We start from the raw sequence: 18,472 nt of genomic DNA on the forward strand, positions 1-18,472 counted from the left end.
CGGAAATGAATGTATTTAGAACTAAAATACATCTAGATACATCCATTTCTGTGACAACTAATTCCGAACGGAGGGAGTAGTAGCTAGCGCATTCGCACCGGTGATACACGATCGATGTAAGAGTAAGATGATCTCGGGCATTCATTAACCAAATCACTTACGCGTTCTTTCATGTTAGGGCATCAAAGAGATATAATTAATCTGTCCATGTCAGGCGATGGGAATCTCTTGCTAATCAACTAGGCCTTCGCTTCCATGCCAGTTGATCTGCATCAATAAATTACTGACTGGTGTACATGCTGTCTGCGGCTAGCTAGATCGATATACACAGTCAACAGTATACTACCACTCTGGTTATAGAAAACTTCTCATCGAATAACCCACTGAATACACAACCAGGAGCGCTCGATCGCCGTAAGATATCACACCCATGTACCAGCCCCAGCACTATATATATCTACCCACCCATCTCTGCTCAGCACCCAACTCTTCTCACTCGACCGAGCTCACTCACAATGGCTACTAGCACCAAGCTTGTAGCTCTTGGCTTTGTTGTCCTTGTGAGCATTGGGTTTGCTGATGCTGCAAGGATGCTCGCTAGCTCCTCCAGTGCTTCAGGTGGTGGAGGTGGCGGGGGAGGTGGAGGCGGTGGCGGTGGGTCTGGTGGGAGTGGATGGGGTGGAGGGTCTGGATCAGGTGGGGGCTCAGGATATAGTGAAAGCGGTGGGGATTGGGGTAACAAGTGGAACTTCGCCAGGGGAGCTGGTGGAGGAGGAGGAGCTGGGGGTGGCGGAGGATCAAATGGTGGATACGGGTCTGGCTTCGGATCCGGATACGGCACCGGCAGCAGTGCGAGTGGCTCCGCGTCAGCCCCTAGTGGCAATGGATATGCTAATGCTGATGGTAAGGGTGGGGGTGGAGGTGGAGGTGGAGGTGCAGATGGGTCTACCGGATCCGGAGCTGGCTCTGGCCTTGGCAAGGGATATGGTGAGAGTGGCATATCAAAGGCGCCTGCTCCTGCTACTGGTGGTGATGGTACCAGCTACTCTAATGCTGGCGGTAGTGGTAACGGTGGTGGTGGCGGTAACAATGGGAATGGAGGTGGTGCCGGTGCTGGTGCAGGACAGGCCGGCAACAATGACACTTCTGGGGGCTTTGCGAATGGAGGAGGAAGCGGCAATGGTGGTGGCGCAGCTGGAGGCGGCGCCGAAGGTCCAAGCGTTGGCGTCGGGTCTGGCGCCGGGTCTGGCGCGGGACAAACCGGTAGTACTGGCTCAAATGGCACAGGTTATGCCACCGGAATGGGTGGCGGCATGGGTGGCGGCAATGGTGGTAGCACTAATGGAGGAACCGGTAGCGGTGGAGGCAGTGGATCCGGATCGGGGGGTGGCGGGTACAACTAAATTACTCTTTGTTGAGCAAGCTAGAGCGGGAACTCAACATACATTTAATTTTTCATCATTTTATTAGTATTTTGCGTCGAAGGAGACGTGATATGCACGAAAGGGATGGTCCTGGGCGTCACTAGAGAAATAAATAGCACTTCTGAGATTAGCTAAGCTCATACTGTCGTCGCGACTGGCTTGTGCCAATGGACATAATTAATGTGATGGAGTACCACCTTTGTAGCAATTTCTATCTGAAAATCACTTCATTCCTTTGTTTTGTTTCCAATGTCTTTTTACACGTTTTACATGTTCATGTGGGTTTCTTGTAAAAAAAAGGTATGTATATCTTGTCCATACCCACAAGAGTATGCAACTCTGCAGTTTTTAGAGCTATGCAATCTTCGACCTTGCTTTTTATTTAAAATATCCCCTCGGTGTTAAATTGGCAAGATCATTTCAGAATCCGTATTAACAAAATATTTCCAATCTTAGCCATCAAGATAGAAGGTCGAGCAAATTGTGTGTAGGCTACTCATAGCGGAAGTATCATATACTAGTATCATGTGCATGATACTAGTGTATGATAGTATCATATACTAGTATCATGTGCATGATACTAGTGTATGATACTATCTTTATAATGCATAGTAGTATCATTGAATAGTATCATAAATGATCATATTTATTGTCATGCATGACACAAAGTAGCATAGCATTTAATATGATATGAAATCTACCTATGTTACTCTAATCCCTCTCTCTTCTTTAATTCTTTGCCACATCGACGTGTTTGCTATTCCCGAGTGCATGATACCAGTTAAGACACCACCACTACGGTTAGTCATAGGATGCAGTTGCATATGCGTGTTACATGCAATTTTAAACGGGTCGTGACGCATGCAGTTCCAGGTAAGATGGATGTGCAAGTGATCCATGTTTTTTAGACGAACTACTACCCACAAAAGACGTGCTATTTTCGAGAAGAAATAATAATAATAATAGAGGGTACTACAAGTTATCTATGAAACTACCCCCTTCAGGAAAGAAAACCACAAAACAACAAAGCAACAATGATGGGAATTTTAGGCGAGGCACCACTAGTGTGCACCCGCAGGGAGAGAGACCCCTATGAAAACTTATTTGGCAAGCAAGTGTTCTGCAGAAAATAAAGATTTTGACATGAAAAGTGGTGGCGGGAGCGCTACCTACAAAAAAATAAAATAAAGTGCACCACCATATATCCACGCATGCTATGGGGTGTTTGGTTGCAAGGGACTTGACTTTTTTTAGTCACATGGACTAAAAAAAATACCCTCCAGTAGAGTCTTTTTCTAGTCCCTAAAGAAAAAGTTCCTCCTGTTTGGTTACATAGGGATTAAAAGAGATTTTTTCTAGTCTAGTCCCTGTAACCAAACAGGGCCTATATGCCCTATATGCGGAAGGGAAGAGGAGGTCTCGCATCATGCCCTTGTTGCATGCATGCATGCGGCTGATCCTTGCGACGTGATGGCAAGATTGTGGTCTATACCACGAAAAGAACTAGTGATTGATTCCGGGAAGGACTGGTTGCTGCTGCTTCTTGCGGATTATTCTGACGTAGTGCATAGTATGATTATCATGATGATCTGGAGAATTTGGTAGGTCCGTTGCGACATTACTTATGGAAGGAGGCCACGCCAGTCGCGGCATCGGCTGACTTCCTTGTCAGTTATATGAATTCGGTGCAATCAGCCATAAAGTACTCTACAGAAGAGATGTTAAAAGGTAAAATGGTGGTCTTGGACCATGGAGAGGGTCCTAAGCTGAGTCCGCTAACTTGAGTTCTTCCATGGTCTGCACTCACTAGTGGTGTCACGGCACTCTTGGTCGACGGTTCATTCCGGGAGGATGATGGAACAGCGGCGACCTGGATGATTCTACGAAGGCAATATGGCTCAGTTATTTTTTTGGCATATTGCTACTAGTTTAACTACAATGATACTCCTGAGGCGGAGATCCACGCTTTGATGATCGGAATGGCGCTTGTTCCACAACATACGGAGCTTCCGGTTTTTGTGTAGTTTGACTCATCTGCTGCTTTCTCTTGTCTGTCTGGTTCTAGCTTAGATTATTCGGCCTTTAGTCATTTAGTAGCTGAGATCAAGACTTTAATGATCGATAGAGTGTTTATTCCACACAAATTACATAGGTTCCATAACAGTGTTGCAGATTCCCTAGCAAGGTATAGTCGCTCTGAGCGAGCCACAACTGTGTGGCACGGTAGAGGTCTCCCATGTATTAAGGAACTCTTGCCGAAGGATTGTAGCTCTACCCGAATGGAATAAACTACTATTGATCTCGAAAAGAAAAGAAAAAAGGCAGCTTCTTGTCGCCAGGGTCGTTTTTGTCGAGAGCTCCTATTGGACGCCCACATGTATCCAATAGTCGAGCTTTCGCTAAAAGGGCATGCAAACGGGTCGGCCCAATTCGCACGAGCCGAGTGAATGCGGGAATTTCATGAAAAATGAGAGATCTATGAAATTTGGATATTTTCTTATAAACACGAACAATTTATGGGAAAGTAAAAAAAGAAAGCATGAGCAATATTTTTTTTCAAAAATGTGAGTACGTTTTGAAATTGTGAACAAATTCTAAACATTGTTTTTGAACTATGAATAATTTTTAGAAAGTTGAATGTAAAATACACACTGAATATTTTCTAAATATACGGTGAGCATTACTCGAATACACACTGAACATTTTTTAAAATATACAGCGAACTGTTTTTCAAATGCACTCTGAACAAATTTTCTATACGTTTCGATACACAGTAAACATATTTTCAATGTACAGTCATCAAAAAAAAGAAAAAGGAAAAACAAAAGATAAATTTTATGGAAGAACAAAAGATAAAACAAAAAAAAGGAAAAAGGAAAAGAAATGCGGCAAATAGGATTCATCATTTTTGTCTGTGCGCGAAAAAAGAAATAAAGCACAAAAGATAGCGGCCTGGAACTAAAAAAACACAGAACAACAGAAAATAGCCCAAGGCACTGCCAGTTTTTCTTCACGATCTCTTTTTATTTCCTTTTTTGAGCAGTTTGCTGGGCCGGCCTGCTAAGCATCGATTGCGAGCGCCTGTAACGCTAACCGGCGCTTAGGAGCTCCCAGGATTGTCTCAAAAAAAGAAAAAGAGCTCCCAGGAAAAGACGAGACAAACAAACAGACCAGTCGAAAAAAACGAACGGGTTGCTCAAAGGGCGACATCAGACAGTTCAGAAGTTTAGGGAGGAAATCACGTGGAGGCAGCGGTTGAGGGCCACCTGGCTGAAGGAAGAATATAGAAACACAAAGTATTTTCACGGCAAGGCCACATGGAGGAAACGGAAAGAACTCTATTACCCGATTGACGGATGATAGTGGTATTTTGGAACAGAACGAAAATATAACATCCTGCTACATGTTTTTTCAGAATTTGTACAGGAAAGATGACGAAGTGGTGCCTCATGTGCTAGTCACGCTTAGGCCATATTCAAGGCGGACCCGTAAACATTCAGTAACCGTCTAGATCGTAGAAGCACCGCTGACCTGTATCAGTCTGCAGAGTGGTCCGGATGTGATTTCTGTTGCAAATCGGAGACAAAAGTGGGGGAGGTATGCGGGAGTCCGGACTGCTCCCAAGACCGCTTATGACCGCCCTGGCCCACCAACCCCTCTCCCTATCACGAGCACTCCTGCCCGGCGCCAGCTACCCGCATTCATGCCGTTGTAGAGCATGCCCCTTCGCATTGAAGACGGCTCAGGGCGAACGCGACCTTTCACTGCCTCCGTCATTGAAGCAGCGCGCCGGTTGAGGGCGTGGCCCGCTGCACGCCCGGCTGAACACGCCTCCTCGCCGCATTCATACACCTCCATTAACCCCGCGTGGAAGCCGAGAAATCTACTCCGGCCACACGTCCGTTCAGGAGCGGGCCGATATTAAATGCCACGTCGGCCGAGCTCCACCCGTCCGCCCTCTATTTAACGATGGCAGGCGTCGGGCAAAAATCACACCCCTTCGTCGCTCCCCCATCTCCTCCTTCGCCATTTTCTCCACCATTTCGATGGCATCCGACGTGCGGGAAGAGGAGTTCTCTGGCATAAAAGTCGGCATGGTGGCCCGCTAAGCCCGGCGGATACGAGCGAGGCAGCTTGCTGCTCCACCTCCCTTCCTTGGGCCGTCGGAGGAAGTTGCCGCCCCAATCTGGCGTGTGGTTCAGCAACTCACCGCTCAAAGCCAGCTCGCGGAGGAGTGGCAAGTTGCTCCAGGCCGGCACGGAGGGGAGCACGGCGGCACGGGCATGGACGACGCCACGTTGTACCGCCCCTCCAGTGCCTACCACCGCGCCGTCTGTCGTCGATGCGCACGTAGTCGCAGACGGTGAAAGAAGGTGGGTGCACGGAGGAGATCGAGGTCGGTGGCCAACACATCCGCGTCCAGGTATGATGGCAACTTCGAAGGAAAGTAGAACACGGCAGGCCTCCGCCGCTTGGGTCCCAGGAAGGCCACTACCGGTGCATCGCCGGCTTGTACAGCCGGTGACGTGCCGGTTCTTCTTTATCTTAGACCGCCCTGGTCTAGGCGTCCACAGATGCACCGTTCCCCTCCGGCTAAAGCACCCTCTTCGCCACACTCCGATGAGCGGCGCAGCCGGACATAGGGAAGATATGGGGGAAGAATATGCCTCCGGACTCCCGACAGTCCGGTGATGAAGGGATCCGCCGCGGCCGGCCATAGACTAGTGTAGTGTATCCGTGTCGTGGGAGTGGAGCTCTGTGATACGTCTCCAACGTATCTATAATTTATGAAGCATTCATGCTATTTTATTATTTGTTTTGAATGATTACGGGCTTTATTATACACTTTTATATTACTTTTGGGACTAACCTATTAACCGGAGGCCCAACCCATATTGCTGTTTTATTGCCTGTTTCAGTATTTCAAAGAAAAGGAATATCAAACGGAGTCCAAACGGAATGAAACCTTCGGCAGCGTGATTTTTTGGAAGAATATGATCCTGGAGACTTGGAGTTCACGTCAGAAGATCCTCGAGGCAGCCACGAGATAGGAGGGCGCGCCCCCCCTACAGGGCGCGCCCCCTGTCTCGTGGACCCCTCGAGCACCCCCCGACCGACTCCTTTCGCCTATATAACCCTACGTACCCAAAAACCGTCGAAAATCAAGATAGATCGGGAGTTCCGCCGCCGCAAGCCTCTATAGCCACCAAAAACCTCTCGGGAGTCCGTTCCGGCACCCTGCCGGAGGGGGACCCATCACCGGTGGCCATCTTCATCATCCTGGCGCTCTCCATGACGAGGAGGGAGTAGTTCACCCTCGGGGCTGAGGGTATGTACCAGTAGCTATGTGTTTGATCTCTCTCTCTCGTGTTCTCTCTCATGTTCCCTCTATGACACGATCTTGATGTATCGCGAGCTTTGCTATTATAGTTGGATCTTATGATGTTTCTCCTCCTCTCTACTCTCTTGTGATGAATTGAGTTTCCCTCTTGAAGTTATCTTATCGGATTGAGTCTTTGATTTGAGAACACTTGATGTATGTCTTGCCATGTTTATCTGTGGTGACAATGGGATATCATGTGCCACTTGATGTATATTTTGGTGACCAACTTGCGGGTTCTGCCCATGAACCTATGCATAGGGGTTGGCACACGTTCTTGACTCTCCGGTAGAAACTTTGGGGCACTCTTTGAAGTACTTTGTGTTGGTTGGATGAATTTGAGATTCTGTGATGCATATCGTATAATCATGCCCATGGATACTCGAGGTGACAATGGAGTATCTAGGTGACATTAGGGTTTTGGTTGATTTGTGTCTTAAGGTGTTATTCTAGTACGAACTCTTGAATAGATCGATCCGAAAGAATAACTTTGAGGTGGTTTCGTACCCTACCATAATCTCTACATTTGTTCTCCGCTATTAGTGGCTTTGGAGTGACTCTTTGTTGCATGTTGAGGGATTGTTATATGATCTATCTATGTTATTATTGTTGAGAGAACTTGCACTAGTGAAAGTATGAACCCTATGCCTTGTTTCCTATCATTGTAATACCGTTTACGCTCACTTTTATCATTAGTTACCTTGCTGTTTTTACATTTTCAGATTACAAAAACCTATATCTACTATCTATTTTGCACTTGTATCAGCATCTCTTCGTGGAACTAGTGCACCTATACAATTTACCATTGTATTGGGTGTGTTGGGGACACAAGAGACTCTTTGTTATTTGGTTGGAGGGTTGTTCGAGAGAGACCATCTTCATCCTGCGCCTCCCATGGATTGATAAACCTTAGGTCATTGATGACCCACAAGTATAGGGGATCTATCATTAGTCCTTTCGATAAGTAAGAGTGTCGAACCCAACGAGGAGCAGAAGGAAATGATCAGCGGTTTTCAGCAAGGTATTCTCTGCAAGTACTGAAATAAGTGGTAACAGATAGTTTTGTGATAGGATAAATTGTAATGAGCAACAAGTAACAAAAGTAAATAAAGTGCAGCAAGGTGGCCCAATCCTTTTTGTAGCAAAGGACAAGCCTGGACAAACTCTTATAATAGGAAAAGCGCTCCCGAGGACACATGGAAATATCGTCAAGCTAGTTTTCATCACGCTCATATGATTCGCGTTCGGTACTTTGATAATTTGATATGTGGGTGGACCGGTGCTTGGGTGTTGTTCTTACTTGAACAAGCATCCCACTTATGATTAACCTCTATTGCAAGCATCCGCAACTACAACAAAAGTATTAAGGTAAACCTAACTATCGGTGTCAAAACTGGCGGATCTCGGGTAGGGGGTCCCGAACTGTGCGTCTAGGCGGATGGTAACAGGAGAAAAGGGACACGATGTCTTTACCCAAGTTCGGGCCCTCTCGGTGGAGGTAAAACCCTACTCCTGCTTGATTAATATTGATGATATGGGTAGTACAAGAGTAGATCTACCACGAGATCAATGAGGCTAAACCCTAGAAGCTAGCCTATGGTATGATTGTTGTTCGTCCTACGGACTAAAACCCTCTGGTTTATATAGACATCGGAGAGGGCTAGGGTTACACAGAGTCGGTTACAATGGTAGGAGATCTACATATCCGTATTGCCATGCCTTCTACGCCAAGGAAAGTCCCATCCGGACACGGGACGGAGTATTCAATCTTGTATCTTCATAGTCTTGGAGTCCAGCCAAAGATGATAGTTCGGCTATCCGGACACCCCCAGTCCAGGACTCCCTCAGTAGCCTTTGAACCAGGCTTCAATGACGACGAGTCCGGCGCGCATATTGTCTTCGGCATTGCAAGGCGGGTTCCTCCTCCGAATACTTCATAGAAGATTTTGAACACAAGGATAGTGTCCGGCTCTGCAAAATAAGTTCCACATACCACCGTAGAGAGAATAATGTTTACACAAGTTCAATCTGCTGACATATTCCATGGCGTGACATCACACCACGGCCAAGCCTTTATTCAAATTGTTTTTACTGTTCCACCTCAGCGCATTTACCGAAGCGGTTTCCTTGGCACGTCTTGTCAAAGCAGAGATCGTGTCCCCTTATTCCGGGATTCTCATCAATACGGGCGTGGGTAACCCAACCGCGCCATTGATTACGACGCTTGGGAGATAAGCGAGTTTTACCAGGCTGGTGAGGACGCATAGTTTCGTCCGTCCATATAAGGGGATAAGGATCCACCTTTTCACCTACGCCTTCTTCCTCCTTTGCTTATCCATTTCTGCGTGCTCGAGCTCCAGCGCCCAAGTCCGCACATCTCGCCTCAACCTTCCCTAGCCATGTCCGGAGCGGGAGGCAAGTGGATGGCCTCCTCCGTCACAGAGGGGCACATCAAAAAGTTGAGGAAAGCCGGATACCTGCGCAACGACATTGCGCACCGGCTTCCAGACGAGGGACAGCTCGTCCCCACCCCCAGGCCCCATGAGAGGGTGGTGTTCCTTCCTCATTTCCTCCGCGGACTGGGCTTCCCACTCCACCCATTTGTCCGGGGGCTCATGTTCTACTACGGCCTGGATTTCCACGATCTGGCCCCAAATTTCATCCTCAACATCTCAGCGTTTATTGTTGTGTGCGAGGCCTTCCTCCGCATCAAACCCCACTTCAGCTTATGGCTGAAGACCTTCAATGTCAAGCCGAAGGTAGTGGGCGGCCAGCAGGCGGAGTGCGAAGGCGCCATGGTGGGCAAGATGCCGAACGTCACATGGCTCGAGGGCGCCTTCGTGGAAACCATCAAAGGGTGGCAATCGGGGTGGTTCTACATCAACGAGCCGCGTGACCCTGAATGGGCAGCGGCTCCCGAATTTAGATCTGGCATCCCCACATGGCTCACCTCCTAGAAAGAGAAGGGCCTGACATGGGGCGATTTAGAAGAGCTGACCGGACTCCAAACCTGCGTCCAAGACCTCGTGAACAAGAAGACCAAGCTCGTCAACGTGGTTCAGGTCATGCTCGTCCGCCGGATCCTCCCCTGCCAACAACGGGCCTTCAACTTGTGGGAGTTTGATCCGGCACAACACCAGACCTTGAGCAGGCTCTTCGACACTACGTACGAAGACGCCTGGAGGGCGCTGTTTAAGGGTGCCGAGGCTCCCACATCCGCTACCGAAGATCGCGGATTCAGCTTGCAGCGTCAAGCCGGCGAGGTAAGATATTTTTATCCTTTACAGGACACTTGCTTTTCATAGTTTGACTCTATGCGGGATCTAAACTCCCTTACCTTTGACAGGCCTGGCAGAAAAAGTCCGGGCAGGTTAACTGTCCGGCTCCCTTACCAGAAGACCCAGCGGACGTTCGATTGACGGGGCTGCTGGCTCCGGCGCCTTACGTGGTGCCGGAGAAGAAGGCCAAGAAGAAGGCCACGGGAACTCGAAGGAGTTCCCGGCGCCAGGTGTTGCCGGACTCATTGTCCGACGACTCCGAGGCAGACTCCTCCCGCGAAGACGGGGAGGAGGAAAAAGAGGCTTCTCCCTCGGCGGGGGGAGAGAAGAAAAGGAAGGCTTCCCCAACGGGGGAGGCCGAAGGGTCCAAGAAGGGAAGGACCCTCCCCCCGGACTACCCCACCAACGCCGACGACGGCGAAGAGGATTGGCCCTCAAGGGCCAAGCCCCTGGCGAGATCGTAAGTGTCCGGATTCCAGAATAACTCATGATTTTTCCTTTGTCGCGTAGTGTCTTCTAACGCCGAATACGACCATGTAGCCCGCCCAAGGACGAGCTCCCCGCTTAGTCGAGCGGCTCCCTGGATTCGTCGGATGTGAATAGCACTTCATTTCCGACCGCCTCCTCCCCCGGTGATGCAGATGACGCCGCGGTGGAGTCCCAAAAGGGGCCCAACCAGGAGGAGGTGGTCCTGGAGGCGCCGCGAGGTGACCTCCCGGACTCCGGGTGCAAAGAGGACAAAACCCCAGGGGGCTCTAAGTCCGGCCCTGTGCCGGATTCCGCACCGGAACCTACAGTGGTTCCGAAGTCCGGCGGGCGGGCTCTTCGTAAGAAGGGCAAGACTGCGACGCCGGTGGACTCCGTCCAACCAGAGGCACCAGATAACTTGCTGGAGGCGCTTAACGGCGCCTCCATCAACGAGGAGCACCGCACTGTTATGAGTGCGGTGATCCAGAAAGTTCAGTCCGCCAAGAGCGGGCTGACTGAAGCCTGTACCAGCGTCCTAACAGGCTTCGAGGTATGTAATTAAGATATGTAAAAATAGTACCGCATAGACAGTAGCCCCTAATGCTCAGTTTGGTGTTCGGAAAGAAAAGTCGAACTGAGGATCTAAAAATATATACGCAGGAGTCTAACATAAGCCTGTCAATATGGGAATGCAGGCTGCACTGCTGACCTCTGCCGCACTGACTGCGGAGGTCAATGTATTGAAGGAGAGTCTCGAGCGGTCCGATAACGAGCTCGGCCGTGCCAAGAAGCAGCTCGAGGACAGGGAAGGTAAGTAATACCTTATTAAAGCAATACCTTATAGAAAGGATTTGGTTGCAAAAAATGACAGGAATAACGTGAGTATTGCAGGGGCCACGAACGAGGTGGCGGCCCTGAAGGAAGCGGTGTCCAAGGCCGAAAGCAATGCGGCCGCGGAATGCACCGAGCGAGAGAAGCAGGAGGCGCGGGTGGCGGAGGTGCGGCAAGAGCTCCAGGCTCTTGTGGAAAAACATGAGAGTTTGGAGCGTGACTCGAGGACTCGAGAGTCCATGCTCGCCTCGGCCCTTGAGAATGCCAAAGCCGCTAAGGCCGAGGCCCAAAAAGCCCTCCAGGAAATTGAGGCGATACAAAAGATAGCGGCGGGTAAGGCATTCTTCATGCAAAGCAAGCATGTAAAAGTGAATTATCTGTTACTTACCTGAATTCGGAGCTCTCCAGGAGCGTTCGTAGATCTGCCCCGTAGTGTGTCCGATGCCGCCGCATTCTACCAAGCCGAGGAGGGGAGCTCGACGGAGAAGGTGTTCTGGTCTCAATATGCTGATGCCGGACATCCGGTGCCCCTGAGCGACCAGCTGAAGCAGCTGGTCGAGCTCCACAAGGTGGCCGAACAGGCCATGAAGGGCCTCATAGTTTGGCTGTGGCCTAAAGAAGCCATGCCTGGGAGCTACTTTGGTCTGGTACGGCGGCTGGTGGACGCCTGTCCAGGGATTGAAGTCATCAAGCGTTCCGTCTGCATTGAAGGTGCCCGTCGGGCCCTCGCCCGCGCTAAAGTGCACTGGGGCAAGATGGACGCCGAGAAGCTTGTGACGGACGCGCCACCGCCGGGCATGGAGTACCACACGCCCGAGATGTACTATAAGGGTGTCCTGAAGGGTGCCCGCCTTATAGCGGGTGAGTGCTCCAAAGATGTAATTTTTGAGTAGACTCGCATTTGTTATCCTGTACGCTGAAAACTTTGTTCATATGCACTAAGAAACGCTTGTTAATTTAAAATATTACCTTCTGTGCGGCCGTTTATCAAATTTGAGAGATGGCAAGTTGTTGGCTTCAGCCCCCATGCCACGAGTGCTGGGGTGTTCGGGATAAACTTGAGCGCTCTTGTTCCCATTATTGGGTCCTTCGAGGGAGGCGCTCAACACAACGAACAAGGCAACCGGACTTATAATGCTTGAACACTCCCACTTAGCCATATAATTCTATAATTTTAAATTTCGGCGAAGCCCCTAGTGTTCGGAAGACCGAATTTGGGGCACTATCCACGCCTGGGTCGGACAAAGCCGGCTCCTCGCTCTAAGCGGCATAAGTCTTTAGGGACTCGAAAGAACCTCTCGAACAGCGACCGGCTCTCGCCCTATCATGACGGTCAGTTTTAGCTTTCTCCACTGAGGTGCTCAACCCAGCTCAACTTGGGCACAATCGCAGTGGTTCTCCCAGCGCTACCTTAGCCGATATAATGGAACGTAAGGTACCAAAACATGGGAGCCGGGCAAACCCAACTATTGACCCAAGACATGATTCGGAGCCGATGCATATAATGCTATAAGTTCGGGGTGCCGCACTTGTGAAAGTGTTCGGACTTATCACACCATATTTTGGGAAACTTAAGCCCCTATTGTATTTCGCCGTACCAAAGCGTACGGATGCAGCATGTGACAGGTGAACATATATAGATAGAAAAAGGGAATGCAATAATAGGCAAAAAGCGATGCATTATTTATTAAAAAATACTGCAATGAAAGCAGAACGATGCAAATAGTGTGATAAGCAAGGGATGGGACTGTTTAACATGTCCCCCTCCAGGGGTAGGCTGCGGGATGGTATGTAAAACAGGTATATTGCTCGTGATAGAGACCACCTGGACACTCGACGTAGCTTTTCTGCTTCCCTGGCTATTGCATCGTGAGTTCGGCAATTCTACTGCCGTACAGGGCTTCTGGAAAACTAAGTCCTGAGAATAAGAAGAAAAAAAGAATGACCCAATTGGGAGCCCCTGGTGCGGTCGAGCCGCTCTCCGGGCATGCCGTGGTCGTGCCCCTACCCCTATGCCCATGGTATCTCCAGAGCGTAGTTATGTACGCGTGGTACTGGTTTCGCGATTACGCGAGGGCTGGGGTTGGGGCCGCATTGCTACGCGTGCTCGGAACATGCCAGGTGGTCTTGTTGTAGGTTACTCCGGGCGCGCTTGACGGTGTCCGGCCGCTTAACAGCCGGACTCGAGAATTGCCTTAAGAGGCTGCTTTGTACTTTCACCGCGAGAGCCGTTGTATGCTCCTCTGTTCGGAGAGAGCGTTCGGTGTTTCCGTTGACCGTAATGACTCCTCGAGGGCCTGGCATATTGAGCTTGAGGTATGCGTAGTGCGGCACCGCATTGAACTTTGCAAATGCGGTTCGTCCGAGCAGTGGATGATAGCCGCTGCGGAACGGGACTATGTCAAAGATTAACTCCTCGCTTCGGAAGTTATCCGGGGATCCAAAGACCACTTCAAGTGTAACTGCACCTGTACAGTTGGCCTCTACACCTGGTATGACGCCTTTAAAGGTCATCTTTGTGGGTTTAATCCTTGAGGGGTCTATGCCCATCTTGCACACTATATCCTGATAAAGCAGGTTCAGGCTGCTGCCGCCATCCATCAGACTCTAGTGAGGTGAAATCCGTCGACGATTGGGTCTAGAACCAATGCGGCGAATCCGCCATGGCGGATGCTAGTGGGGTGGTCCCTTCGATAAAAAGTGATCGGGCCGGAGGACCACGGATTGAACTTTGGGGCGACTGGCTCCATCGCATATACGTCCCTGAGTGCACGCTTCCGCTCCCTTTTGGGTATGTGGGTTGCGTATATCATGTTCACCGTCCGCACTTGTGGGGGGAAACCCTTCTGTCCTCTATTGTTTGGCGGCTGGGTCTCTTCCTCGTCATCGCTATGCAGCCCCTTGTCATTGTTTTCGGCAGTTAACTTGCCTGCCTGCTTGAACACCCAACAATCCATGTTGGTGTGATTGGCTGGCTTTTCGGGGGTGCCGTGTATCTGGCACAAGTGATCAAGTATTCGGTCCAAATTGGACGGCCCGGAGTATTTCTTTTGAATGGCTTTTTCCGCTGACCGGGTTTAGAGCCTCTGAATCCAGCATTGACTGTCGTATCCTCAGCATTGTCGCCATTAATGTGGCGCTTGTGCTTGTTGCGATGCGACCTGCCGTTGGTGTCCTTGGTATCCGAATTACTAGGGCTCTTGGTCATGTTTTTACTACGAGCTATCTAGCTATCCTCTCCCACGTAGAAGCGGGTCACGAGTGTTGTGAGGGCTGCCATGGATTTCGGCTTTTCCTGTCCTAGGTGCCGGGCAAGCCACTCGTCGCGGATGTTGTGTTTGAAGGCTGCAAGGGCCTCTGCATCCGGACAGTCGACGATTTGATTTTTCTTGGTTAGGAACCGTGTCCAGAATTGTCTGGCCGATTCTTCTGGCTGCTGAATTATGTGGCTTAGGTCATCGGCGTCTGGTGGTCGCACATAAGTGCCCTGGAAGTTGTTGAGGAATGCGGCTTCCAGGTCTTCCCAACAACTGATTGACTCTGCTGGCAAGCTGTTAAGCCAATGCTGCGTTCGTCCTTTAAGCTTGAGTGGGAGGTATTTGATGGCGTGTAGATCGTCACCGCGGGCCATGTGGATATGGAGGAGATAGTCCTCGATCCAGACTGCCGGATCTGTTGTGCCATCGTATGATTCAATGTTCATGGGTTTGAAACCCTCAGGGATTTGATGATCCATCACTTCGTCTGTGAAGCATAGTGGGTGTGCGGCGCCTCTGTATTGGGCTATATCATGACGCAGCTCAAACGAGCTTTATCTACTATGTTCGGCCCGGCCGGAATTGCTGTATCTGGCGTGACGGTTGTTATCACGTATCGTGGGGTGCCCACGAGATCCGTAGATTGATCTTGTTTGCCTTGCCTTGTCCTCGAGTATATCCCGCAGGTCTGGCGCATTTTCCCGCGCCTTGGTATTTTTTGAGCGGCGCCGGGGTGTGGCTTGAGTGTAGGGCCGAGAGGCCTCTCTGTCGCGGCCACGAGGTGGCCGGTCGGCCGTATTATGCGCTGGTGATGTAGGTTTAGGTGCTTCCTCCTCTAATCGGGGTAGCAGCCTGCGTTTTGGGTAGCTCTTAGAGGGGCGTTCGAGTTCATACTCTTCGGCCGCAAAGACTTCAGTCCATATGTCGGCTAGCAAGTCTTGGTAAGCTCTAAGCTGTTGCTGCTTTTTCTTGAGGCTGCTTGCCGTGGCCGTAAGCCTGCGTTTGAAATGCTCTTGTTCGACGGGATCCTCAGGTACGACAAATTCGTCGTCGTCGAGGCGTGCCTCGTCTTCGGAGGGAGGCATATAATTATCGTCCTCTACCTCTCTGTCTGCCGCTCTCTCATGAGGGTTGGCTTCTCCATCCTCCTATGCTGAATCCTGCTGGAGGGGGTTGTCTTTGGCACTGTCCGGGGTGTTATTGTCTCCGGTGCCAGAATCTCCATTTTTGCTGTGGCGGGATTTAGAGCGGCGCCGCTGACGCCGGCGCTTAGGCTGTTTCTTGGAGGGGTCGTCCTCTGTTGTTCCATCGCCATTCCCATCCTTTGGGATGTCCACCATGTAAATGGCATATGACTAGGTGGCCTTCCAGTGCCCTGTAGGCGCTGGTTCTTGGTCGTCTCCTGCATCGTCGTCCATACCGTCGATGTCTTCGGAATCGAAGTCTAGCATGTCGGTTAAGTCATCAACAGTGGCTACGAAGTGGGTGGTGGGTGGGCTTCGAATTTCTTCTTCGTCTGCATCCCAACCGTCCTGACCATAGTCCGGCCAGGGCTCTCCTGATAAAGAGAGAGACTTTAGCGAATTCAGGATGTCGCCAAAGGGCGAGTGCTGAAAGATGTCCGCGGCGGTGAACTCCATGATCGACGCCCAATCGGATTCGATTGGCAGGGGCGCGTAAGGTTCGGAGTCCGGAGAGGAGTCCGGCACCTTGGAGTCACGAGCTTCACAAAGGATAGGGTTGGTATTCGCCTCTATCGCCGTAGAGGTAGCAGCCCCTGAGGTGGTGTCCAGCCACGCGTCCTCGATCGGCGTAGTCGGCTCCGAGCTAGGGGTCGGAGCGGACACTTGTGCAGCCTCCAGGGCACTGTCCGGCAGTAGAGCTAGATCATGCCCATCGTGACAGTGTGGCGCGCTTGGCTGTGGCTCGAACCCGTCGAAGGTCAAGTCTCTGCGGACGTCTGCCGTATAGTTCAGACTTCCAGATCTGACCTGATGGCCAGGAGCGTAGCTTTCAATCTGCTCCAGATGGCCAAGTGAGTTGGCCCGCAGTGCAAAGCCTCTGAATACGAAGATCTGTCCGGGGAGAAAAGTCTCACCCTGGACTGCGTCGTTGTTGATGATTGAAGGAGCCATCGGGCCTAAAGGCGACGACACAGAGGAACTCTCAATGAAAGCACCAATGTCGGTGTCAAAACCGGCGGATCTCAGGTAGGGGGTCCCGAACTGTGCGTCTAGGCGGATGGTAACAGGAGAAAAGGGACACGATGTCTTTACCCAGGTTCGGACCCTCTCGGTGGAGGTAAAACCCTACTCCTGCTTGATTAATATTGATGATATGGGTAGTGCAAGAGTAGATCTACCATGAGATCAATGAGGCTAGACCCTAGAAGCTAGCCTATGGTATGATCGTTGTTTGTCCTACGGACTAAAACCCTCCGGTTTATATAGACACCGGAGAGGGCTAGGGTTACACAGAGTCGGTTACAATGGTAGGAGATCTACATATCCGTATTGCCAAGCTTGCCTTCTACACCAAGGAAAGTCCCATCCGGACATGGGACAGAGTCTTCAATCTTGTATCTTCATAGTCTTGGAGTCCGGCCAAAGATGATAGTTCGGCTATCCGGACACCCCCCCCCCCCCAGTCCATGACTCCCTCACTAACCATAGCATGAAACATATGGATCCAAATCAGCCCCTTACGAAGCAACGCATAAACTAGGGTTTAAACTTCTGTCACTCTAGCAACCCATCATCTACTTATTACTTCCCAATGCCTTCCTCTGGGCCCAAATAATGGTGAAGTGTTATGTAGTCGACGTTCACATAACACCACTAGAGGTTAGACAACATACATCTTATCAAAATATCAAACGAATACCAAATTCACATGACTACTAATAGCAAGACTTCTCCCTTCTCCTCAGGAACAAACATAATTACTCACAAAGCATATTCATGTTCATAATCAGAGGGGTAATAATATGCATAAAGGATCTGAACATATGATCTTCCACCTAATAAACCAACTAGCATCAACTACAAGGAGTAATCAACACTACTAGCAACCTACTAGCACCAATCCCGGACTTGGAGACAAGAATTGGATACAAGAGATGAACTAGGGTTTGGAGATGAGATGGTGCTGGTGAAGATTTGGATGGACATTGCCCACTCCCGATGAGAGGAGCGTTGGCGATGACGATGGTGATGATTTCCCCCTCCCGGAGGGAAGTGTCCCCGGCAGAACAGCTCTGTCGGAGCCCTAGATTGATTCCGCCAAGGTTCCGCCTTGTGGTGGCGGAGTCTCGTCCCGAAAGGTTGCCTCCTATTTTTTCTCATCGAAAGACTTCATATAGGAGAAGATGGGCATCGAAGAGCCACCAGGGGGCCCACGAGGTAGGGGGCGCGCCCAGGGGGGCGCCCCCACCCTCGTGAGCAGGGTGTGGGCCCCATGGCCTTCATCTTTGGCGACGATTTTTTTTATTTATTTTAAGATATTCCGTGGAGTATCAGGACTTTTGGAGTTGCGCAGAATAGGCCTTCAATATTTGCTCCTTTTCCAGCCCAGAATTCCAGCTGCCGACATTCTCCCTCTTCATGTAAACCTTGTAAATTAAGAGAGAATAGCCGTAAGTATTGTGACATAACGTGTAATAACAGCCCATAATGCAATGAATATTGATATAAAAGCATGATGCAAAATGGACGTATCAACTCCCCCAAGCTTAGAACTTGCTTGTCCTCAAGCGAAAAGCCAATAACAATAAATATGTCCTCATGTTTAGAGGTAGAGGCGTCGATAAAAATAAAATACAGACATGAAGGCATC

General features: G+C 50.1%; 1 protein-coding gene across 1 annotated transcript; it reads left to right on the forward strand.

Annotated features, from left to right (window-relative positions):
* Positions 1-510: 510 nt before the first annotated feature.
* Positions 511-1,674, forward strand: LOC123090265 (putative glycine-rich cell wall structural protein 1). Its single transcript, XM_044511655.1, has one exon. The coding sequence runs from the start codon at positions 516-518 to the stop codon at positions 1,401-1,403; it is 888 nt and encodes a 295-aa protein (XP_044367590.1). The 5' UTR covers positions 511-515; the 3' UTR covers positions 1,404-1,674.
* Positions 1,675-18,472: the final 16,798 nt, after the last annotated feature.

This window comes from Triticum aestivum, chromosome 1B (genome assembly GCF_018294505.1).
Source record: "Triticum aestivum cultivar Chinese Spring chromosome 1B, IWGSC CS RefSeq v2.1, whole genome shotgun sequence".
Lineage (NCBI taxonomy): Eukaryota > Viridiplantae > Streptophyta > Magnoliopsida > Poales > Poaceae > Triticum > Triticum aestivum.